The sequence below is a fragment of the Lactuca sativa genome, chromosome 3, assembly GCF_002870075.4.
Source record: "Lactuca sativa cultivar Salinas chromosome 3, Lsat_Salinas_v11, whole genome shotgun sequence".
NCBI classification, from domain to species: domain Eukaryota; kingdom Viridiplantae; phylum Streptophyta; class Magnoliopsida; order Asterales; family Asteraceae; genus Lactuca; species Lactuca sativa.
Window position 1 is genome coordinate 257477883 of NC_056625.2, and position 9487 is coordinate 257487369.

The 9487-nt window shown below is 31.3% G+C and overlaps 1 protein-coding gene across 1 annotated transcript; it reads right to left on the minus strand.

Annotated features, from left to right (window-relative positions):
• Positions 1 to 2473: 2473 nt before the first annotated feature.
• On the minus strand, positions 2474 to 9248 carry LOC111883324 (cryptochrome-1). Its single transcript, XM_023879654.3, has 4 exons — positions 8656 to 9248; positions 6615 to 6836; positions 5061 to 5767; positions 2474 to 3199 (listed from the first exon to the last, which is right to left on the minus strand). The coding sequence occupies exons 1-4, from the start codon at positions 8972 to 8974 to the stop codon at positions 2624 to 2626; spliced, it is 1824 nt and encodes a 607-aa protein (XP_023735422.2). The 5' UTR covers positions 8975 to 9248; the 3' UTR covers positions 2474 to 2623.
• Between the last annotated feature and the right edge of the window lie 239 nt (positions 9249 to 9487).

Here is a 9487-nt window from a genome sequence, read left to right on the forward strand (position 1 = left end):
TCACAATTTATAGCGAAATTGTCATATTGTTTTTCAAAAGTGTGACTGTATGTCAAAAATTTTGCAGTGTGAGATGCCTAATAAGCAGTGATGAGCATAGGCGGGTACCCGCCTCATTTGGCGAGAACCGGAACCGGAACCGGCGGTTTCTAGAAAGTTAGAACTGGAACCGGTCTAGGCAGTTCTTAGATGTTTAGAACCGGCGGTTCCGGTTTCAAGATCGGGTAACCCGGTTACATTAATTTTGTTAACTTTCCTCGATAAAACCGCATTTTAGTTCGATCCAAATCAAATGAATTTGGACCAAAGACGGACAAAATCGGACCAATATATTCTAAACCGGTCTAAGTAACACACATATTTATTTGAAATAATGTATGTGTGTGTGTCTATATATATATATATATATATATATATATATATATATATATATATATATATATATATATATATATATATATATATATATATATATATATATATATATAAACCGGCTCCGGCGGGTACCCAACGGGTAGCGGTTCCGAAAAAACGAGAACCGGAACTGGAGCTGCTTAAGGCGGTTCCATAACTTTAGGAACCACAACTTGAACCGCTTAAGGCGATTTTAGTTCCAAACCGGCAGTTTCGAGGCGGTTCCGGTTCCAAAAACAGGTACCCGGTTCTGATGCTCATCCTACTAATAAGTATCACAATTTAGATAAATTGGTAATAGAAAATACGGATTCGAGAGCCTCGATAATGTCGGATTTCAATGTATTAGACGAGGTAAAGACGTTGTTATCTACACTAGTAACTAGGCTATATATTTAGTGTAGTTGTAAATGAAAAGTGATGTGCCATTTTTCCTGCATGTGAAGCCACTTTTCAAGATATAGTTAGGAAACTGTTAGTACCAGAACGAGGGGCTATTTAGGCTATAAAGAAACTTAAAAAGGCAACAAACATGAGTCGATGCACATGGATTGACATATCCTACTGGTTGATACATATACACCGCCTCTTTGAGATCTCCATGAAAAAAGTCACTTCTAGATGATGTATATGTCAAATTTTTCCTATATCAATGCTTAGAACTGTAAGTGTGGTGGCTGATTTTTCTATAGGGTTACACATTCATTATAGTCTACCCTAGCCTCATGAGACTTCCCATTAACTACAAGGCGTGCTTTGTATTGCTCAAGACCATCGTTATCCCTAAATTTATGATGGAATAACCACACACAACGAATAATATGCATCTATTTAGTTTGGATACAAGATCCCATGCATGTTATTTAATAAGATCATTATGTATTGTTTAGTCGTTCTCACTTAATCTTACATTTTCTACACTTGCTTTTGGGAGAACAACTAGTGTGATAAAGGATAAAGTTCACATTCAAATATAATAATTAATAATGTAAAATCCAACCACACTTGATAGGATCCTAAAAAGTCCTTTACCTTTTCATACTTTTGGTCTTTTGGATAACTTCAAAATGTGAAAGAGGAGAAAAAGCTTCGTAAAGTAAAGAAAAAAAAACGTCAAAATTGACGAATACTTTATACTTTATCTTTAATAAATTGTACTGAATACGATGTTTCATTTGATACTGATTACAACTTGATCGCATAGAATCGTATAGAAATCCAAAGGTAATTTTTTAACGATGAAGATAAAAAGGAGATGCAAATGTTTTGATATAATATTTGAATTTCTGTCTCACATAGTTTTAACCTTTTTCACTCTAATAAAAAATATTTTTTTTCATCGTATTAACATCAATTTAGCAACAGTATTTTGCCAACTTTTTATTACTTTCATGAGTTTCATAAGGTTTGACTTCTGAATGTGGGACTACTAAAAAGACTTTTGAGATCATGATTTTCTTCCATTTTACTATCATTCATCCAAAAATAAAAAGAAAATCTTCGAAAAAGTCCTAATATTTCATCCTAATTTACGAAAAAAGCCTCAAACCAAAATTGGTTTATGAAAAAGTCCCGATTACCAGAAAAAATGACGATTTGACCCTTTTTTTTTCCGGTTTATTGGTTTCAATACTTACCCGGTTTCATTAAAGTCTCATTATTTTATCATAATTTTCATTAAGGTCTCATTATTTTACCATAATTTGGGACTTATTCGTAAATTATGGTAAAATAATGAGACTTAATTAAACCGGATAAGTAATGAAACCGGGAAAATATGGTCAAAACGTCGTTTTTACCGGTAATTAAGACTTTTTCATAAATAAATTTTAGTTTGTGACTTTTTCGTAAATTAGGGTAAAACATTGAGATTTTTCCGGAGATTTTCCAAAATAAAAAGACATTTTGTTCATACAACACTTCCTCACTAAAAAAAAACTTTTTACCATATAACAAACACTATATGATGAGAATAATAATTAAAATAGATACTAACAATCTTATTGCAAATTCACATAACACAAATTATAGACATCATCGTGAAACATACATTTAAACATTAAACGATTAAACCTCCGTTTCTTAATTCAACAATAAATTACAAAAAGAAAGAAAACATACACATATATAACACATAAACAACAATTAAACTACTACTAACAATAACAATAACAATATCAATATCATCCTACTAATTCATAACAAGAAACTAAAAACAGAAACTACTATTTCCAGTAGCTTGTTTCTTACTACCAGATGAAGAAACAGCTGTAGAACACAAATCATCATCCAATTTCGAAAACTCACTTTCACTTTTACAATCATTCAAATTATATTCATCTGGTTCTTGCCTCGATCTTTTCACCCCATTATTATTATTCACTCCAGAACTGTTTTTCATCATCGAAGGCACCTTCTGATCATTAGAGGAATTCGAAGGACACGTGACTCTTTTTTCTTTTTTCAAAAGAACTTTAGGAATACGTAAGTTTTCAAGGTCACAATTGTCATTTACAACTTCATTTGTTCCTTCACAGTTGTTGTCTTGTTTAGAAGCGGATTCTTTTTCGTTCATAAGTAATATAGCTGTTGTTAAATTATCGCGTGCAACTTCAATGTCTATTATGGGTTCTGGATAGTTTAATCCTAATTCGACTCCTGAAGCTTGAAGAACAGCAAGTGGTGCATTCCATGGATGATGGATCCATTCGGTTGGTATTCTTGATAATTCGGGTAGCCATTGTCTTATGTATTCACCCTCGGGGTCATATTTGAATCCTTGAACCTGATTTTTTTTAAGAATTTCAATAGTTTTAGAGGTGTGTATATATATATATATATATATATATATATATATATATATATATATATATATATATATATATATATATATATATATATATATATATATAAAGGGTTAAATGCAAGAAATGATAAGTTACTTTTGTTGATGTGTTTATTATAGTATCATATATACTTTCGTTGTTTTGTATTAGTGTTGTAGCTTTAAAAATCTACCAAATTAAAGGAATGAAACTTAAGTATATAGCAATCATGAATGTTATATGTAGGTTTTGCTAACTTTGATGTCCTAATACGAAAAAGAAAATTGAAAGTACAATGCATGATGAGAAATAAATTTGAAAGTAAAATGTTGTAATAGAAAGAAATGAATGTAGGAAATAAGATGTTATAAAATCTCTAATAAAGTCCCAATATTTTGTGCAAGCTTATGTTTTAATCCAAACTTTTATTTTTTGAACAGAAAAATCCTGATTATTTTATATTTTGCCCAAAATAACGAAACAGTCCTTATTTTCTCAATAGAAAATGACAAATTAAGATTATCGTATAAAATTAGATGATCTGGACTTTTCTGTTTAAAAAATAGAAGTTGGGATTAAAACATAAACTGACCGAAAATATTGGGACTTTATCAGAGATTTTCCTATAATAAACAAATGGATTAAATGCAATAAATAGCTAAGTATTTCTAATAAATGCATTGTACTTGAAAAACTTTACCCAATTATAGCAACATGATACAAATACGAAGCATTTTTTACTCTAACTATGTAAAGTTTTTGAAGTACAATGTCCTAATAGGATAAAAAAAAATTGGAGTACAATGCTATCATTGGGTAAATTTATCAAAGCATATTGCCTTAATAAGAAAAATATAGAAAATACAATGTTGTAATAAAAAGAAATGTAAGTAGGGCTAATCAAAAAATGACTAAAATGGGAGGTTGTAGGAAATAACCACCTATTCAACATTTATCACAAAAAAAACCACCTATTTAGCAAAATGGAATTTGCGATTTGTGGAATTGCTTTATGATTAGTCCCCACTACAAATAACCTTTAACAACATTATTATATATAATAATATGCAACTTGGTTATGAATAGTAAATTTTTGGATTTTAGACTTTGACCACAAGTATACTTTTGGGTTTTAGACTTTGGCCACAAGTATACTTTTGGGTTTTAGATTTTGGCCACAATACTTCCATATTTTGGCAAGTTTGGTCCCTGTTCACTTTTTTTACAGAAATGGTCCATGTGTTTAAATAGTATACTCTTTGGGTTTGACCCTTTGGCTACAACACTTTCGTATGTTGGCAGGGTTGCCCCCTTTGAAAATAAATTACAAAACTGTCCCTAATTTACAAAAAAGATCCATGTGCAGAATTTTTTTTTACTGCAAATGGTCCATGTGTTTAAAAAAGTTAGAAAAATGGTCCCTGCCTAATAGAAAATTTACAAATTACTCCCCCGCAAAACGGACATTGAAACTTATGAATTTGGCAACAGAAATTGGAAATTACCGGTGCCTCCCTGCCCCAAAGAAGTGGGAGGAGCAATTTCTTAAAAAGAAAAAAGAAATCACTTTTTTTTTTTTTTTTTTTTTTTTGCAAAATGACATTATTTAGCAAAGTCCATTTTTGTGAAATGGGTAGTTATTTGTGATAAATGTTGAATAAGCGGTCATTTCCATATATATACACCCTCTATATTGATCATTTTTGTGATGGAACAAAAGTATGTAACATGATATAACAAACAAACAAACAGATAAAAGTACATTGCTATTTCTTGCATTTCACCTATATTTAAAAAAAAAAACACGAAACAACAACATACCTCGGGGCTATCAAGACGCCGAAGGTCATGCCCATCTGGCAAGCTCCCAGATATATACTGCCAACCAAGAACATCACTTTCAAGATCCGCATCCAAAAGCGTATCCCAAAAATACTTCATCCCCCATTGCCAAGGCAACAACAAACACTTGACCAAAAAACTTGCAGTAATCACCCGAATCTTATTATGAAGCCAACCCGTTGCCCAAAGCTCTCTCATACCCGCATCAACTAACGGGTACCCTGTCCGACCCTGTCTCCAAGCCTTAAAGTGTGCTTCATTAGCTTGCCATGGGAAATACTTTAAGTTTCTTAAAAGCGATCTTTCGTGAGTGAATGGGAAATTAAAACAAATGTAACGCGAATATTCTCGAAAACCAATTGATTTTAGGAAATAAGTTACGGATTTTTCGCCTTCGTGGTTTTGATCTTGTGCCCATAGGATTTGCTTCATTATGACAGTGTGGAAGATTTTTTTGATGCTTAGTTCACCGTAGTGAATGTAGGGGGAGAGAATTGAAGTGGAGTTACCCGTGACTTTTAAGCGGTTTTTTGCGTAATCAAGAAGATGATTTTCTATGAATGTGTTGAGGGCTTTTTCGGCATTTATCCAACCCGGGGCCCACCCTCTTCCTAGTAATGTGTTACTTGGTTTTTCTGATTCGTCTTCTAGACCAAGTTTTTCGATTGTGCAATCTTCTACGGATCCTGTTATAAGAAAGAAAAAAGAATGATTTAAAATTTAAATAAATGTTTTGGAGGGTTAAATGCAAGAAATGTTAATGTATTTCCATTTATTTATTTATTATAGCATTCTAGTTTCAATTCTTTCTTATTTCGGTGTTGCATGTTTGTTTTTTTTCCTTACTGAGGCATTGTATTTTGCAAAATCTATCCAATTATAGCATTTGCACATACGAATTTTGCTTATTAGGATAATTTACTTTGAAGATTTTAGCGAATTATAGAAGTGAAGATTGCTTTGTATTTGGATAACAATGCTTTAATTAGGTAGAATTTTTTAAAACATTATTGTAATAAAAAGATACAAAAGTAGAATGCTATAGTAAACAAATAAATGAAAGTACCTTGCTATTTCTTGCATTTAATCCTATTTTGGATTTTGTATAATGTGTCATGAGTTTGATGTGTGTTTAAACTGATTATTGCGATTCAAACCCATAATAATCAGTTAAGAAAAATAATAATTTAAATTAATGTTTTGGAGGGTTAAATGCAAGAAATGGTAATGTATATACCTTTTACCACTTTATCGATTAAGCCCCTCAACTTCTTCTTTTTTAAAGATCAAACCCTTCCACTTTTTTGTCTTGTTGAAACTATGTCATAGTTATTGTGTCTTTCAAATTAATTATATTCAATGAAACAAAGGTCTAATTTTTTAATCACTAAAGAAATTTGACAGGCTTAGACCTCAGTCGATAAAAAGGTAATACTAATAAAAAAGAACAGTAGTTTTTTCCAACCTCAAAAGTCAAATTACAAATCGTTTTAAGCATAAATCAACATGTTTATAAAAGAAAAAGTTGCTGACCTGGCGCTTGCATCAATCGACATGGAGGAAGACGTATAATAGGATCATTATGCATTTTCAAGCATTTTTCCCAATACGCATTAAATGTTGTAAATGCATAGCCTTCATTATCGTATACTTCCCATGGCTCATATAACATGTCAGCATTATATGTTTGAACAGGAACACCAAGCTCCCCAAGCTTTTGTTTTATATTATGATCACGAACAAGTGAAACAGGATCTATAAAAAAAAAAAAAAGTAAAAAACCACAAATCAAATCTTTATAAAATAATCAAGAGAGTAAAAAGAAAGGGGTAAATGCAAGATTTTCTTCATATAACTCAAATACAAAGATTTTTGACATAAGAAAAATAATTGAGTTGATATTTCAAAGTGTATTGTGCTAATAAAATTAAATTGAAAGTAGAATGCTATAATTTGGTAAAAATTTTCAAAAGTATAATAATGTCTTGATAAGAAAAATAAAATGAAAGTAAAATGCTATAATAGAATGGAACAGAAAGTAAGATGATATAATAAATAAAGAAAAGAAAGTATGTTTCTATTTCTTGTATTTATCCCTAAAAAGAAAAAAAAAAGAATTGAACATTGGGAATTGGGATCAATGAATATGCAAGAAACGTTTCACCCCCTTAAATGTGGTTACTTTGTCTTCTAATTAGAAGAAGGTAGGAATCATGTTGAGAGCATAGAGATTTTTGTTGGGAAAAATCGAAATAGGGTTATGGAAATCTGGATAACAAAACAGGAATCGTGTAATCACTTTCCTTGTTTGATATTTCGACCCTATATGCCTTGGGTATCACGAAATCCAAACTTAGGATAATTCTTGATACAACAATTTTGATTTTAGGCACAAAATCAGAATCAATTTTAGAAGAAGATTAAGAAGGAAGAGTTTCTCCGTTTTTCTGTGTTTCAAAGGAATCGTTATTTTCCCGGATTTATCCATTCAACCGATAACAAGAACAGTTTGTATCTTTCAAAAAAGACAGATTAGTCCTTAAATTTACATCTTTCAAGAATGAAAGAATGACATAATAGTCCTTGTACTGTTCTAACAATGTTTTAGTAAATACAAGTGTGCACTCCCACACCTCCTAACTTGTATTATGACTTAAACATTATTCTTGAAACACTTGTTAAGTCCATTAAACTAAAATATATTTGTTGATAAAATCACCAACAATTTTTTCATTTTTCATGTACTCTAACTCAAATTACTTTACAATTTTATTCTTATATGAGCATAAAGGTAATTTAGGTTGCGAATTTAGACTACTAATTATTACAATATAATGAATAAATCATAAAGGTTACACTCATATATCAAGAAAACATTTTGTGCAAAATTGGGCATTAATGCTCTATCAAATATTTAGAAAACCATAACCAACTCTAGAAGTAACTGAGTAAGAAGCATAGAAGCAATTTCTAATTTGTTCATGCATCATACGAATATAAGATTAATGCTCCAACCCCAATGACATAAGGAACACATTTTAGATGTTTCTTGATTTCTTACTTAATAGACTTAATGGAGACATAACTATATATACGAGTGTTCCTTTTTCACTTAATGCATAAAGAATGACTTAATATTAAAATTAAGTAACGAAAGTTCCACCTACCAAGTCCTACTTCCACAAATTTTCCCTTATTTGTTTTTCCTTCCATTTCTTAGAGAAATTCTCAAGCATCATCTATCCATATAGAACTTTATGGACTACTTGCCATAATCTAGTTGTATTTTCAAGATTGTTTCCAAAATTAGAATCCCCTTTTGACTTTTTTAGTCAAACCATCTATTTCTAGGATGCAAATTGACATCGATCTAAACAACTTCAGACGAAAGAAAACTTAACAACATCGATCTAAACAGCTTTCAGACGAAAGAAAACTACTAAATTAAAATTTCTTATAACTATAAACACTAAATAGCTACTGGAGTTCAATAACGACAATAAATCTAGGCGAAATTTTAACTTTCAAACAACTAGTTTGACTTCGAAAGTCATAAGAACAAGAGCATACATACCATAGAGTTGATTATACACTACTTTAGTAGCACCAATAGCAGTGATGCAGTCAATAAGAGCTGAAATAGTACTCTGAGCTTTCATCAAAACAAGATCAGCTCCAAGCGATTTCAAAGACTGTCCTAAATGGATCAAAGATTGCTTCAACCACCATCTTGAAACCCGACCCGGGTAAAATTGCTGTTCTTCTTTCGGACACCATATGAACACAGGAAAAACAGAGCCATCTCTTGCTGCGTCAGCCAGCGCTGGATTATCTTCGATCCTTAGATCCCTTCGAAACCAAACAATCGTTTTCTCATTGCAACTGCTACCCATCTTTTTTTTTTTCCTTTAAATTCGCTTCAATTTAAATAAAATCACATGATTTTGAAGGGTCAAACGTAATCTTGATCTTTAAATTCAATCAGGGTGAATGAATTTTAAATGATTGGAGAGGAACCCAGATGAGAAAAAGGATTTTGGGTACCCTTTTAGTGGATTTTTCTTTCAGGAAACTACGAGAAGAAGGATGATGATGGAGCATTCATTGGTTTCACATGGGCATGAGGTGTGTTTGAGCAAATGGGTAGTATGGTCCTTTCAGTAAAGATATTTGGAACCTTTTAAAAATCAGAAATAATGCCACAGAAAGAGTCATGTTGATCCAGAGAAGGTAGGTACATTGATCTTGTTTCTCATCGGAAGGCAAAAATTGGGGCCACCACAAACGTTAAACATGCTATAATATCCTCTATCTTGCTTTTTTAAAAGTAGTAAAAAAAATGTACAAATTTACAACAATGAATTGATAGTGAATGTTATGGCAGGCAAAATTATATCACGGAAAAC

What these genes read in the sequence shown, in the direction of transcription:
- LOC111883324 (XM_023879654.3), bottom strand. Translation starts at nt 8,974, where the DNA reads ATGGGTAGCAGTTGCAATGAGAAAACGATTGTTTGGTTTCGAAGGGAT. An exon ending in AGTGTATAATCAACTCTATG is followed by an intron (nt 6,837 to 8,655) that starts GTATGTATGCTC and finishes TTTTTTTTATAG; the next exon opens with ATCCTGTTTCACTTGTTCGT. An exon ending in GGCGTCTTGATAGCCCCGAG is followed by an intron (nt 3,200 to 5,060) that starts GTATGTTGTTGT and finishes AAAAAAAATCAG; the next exon opens with GTTCAAGGATTCAAATATGA.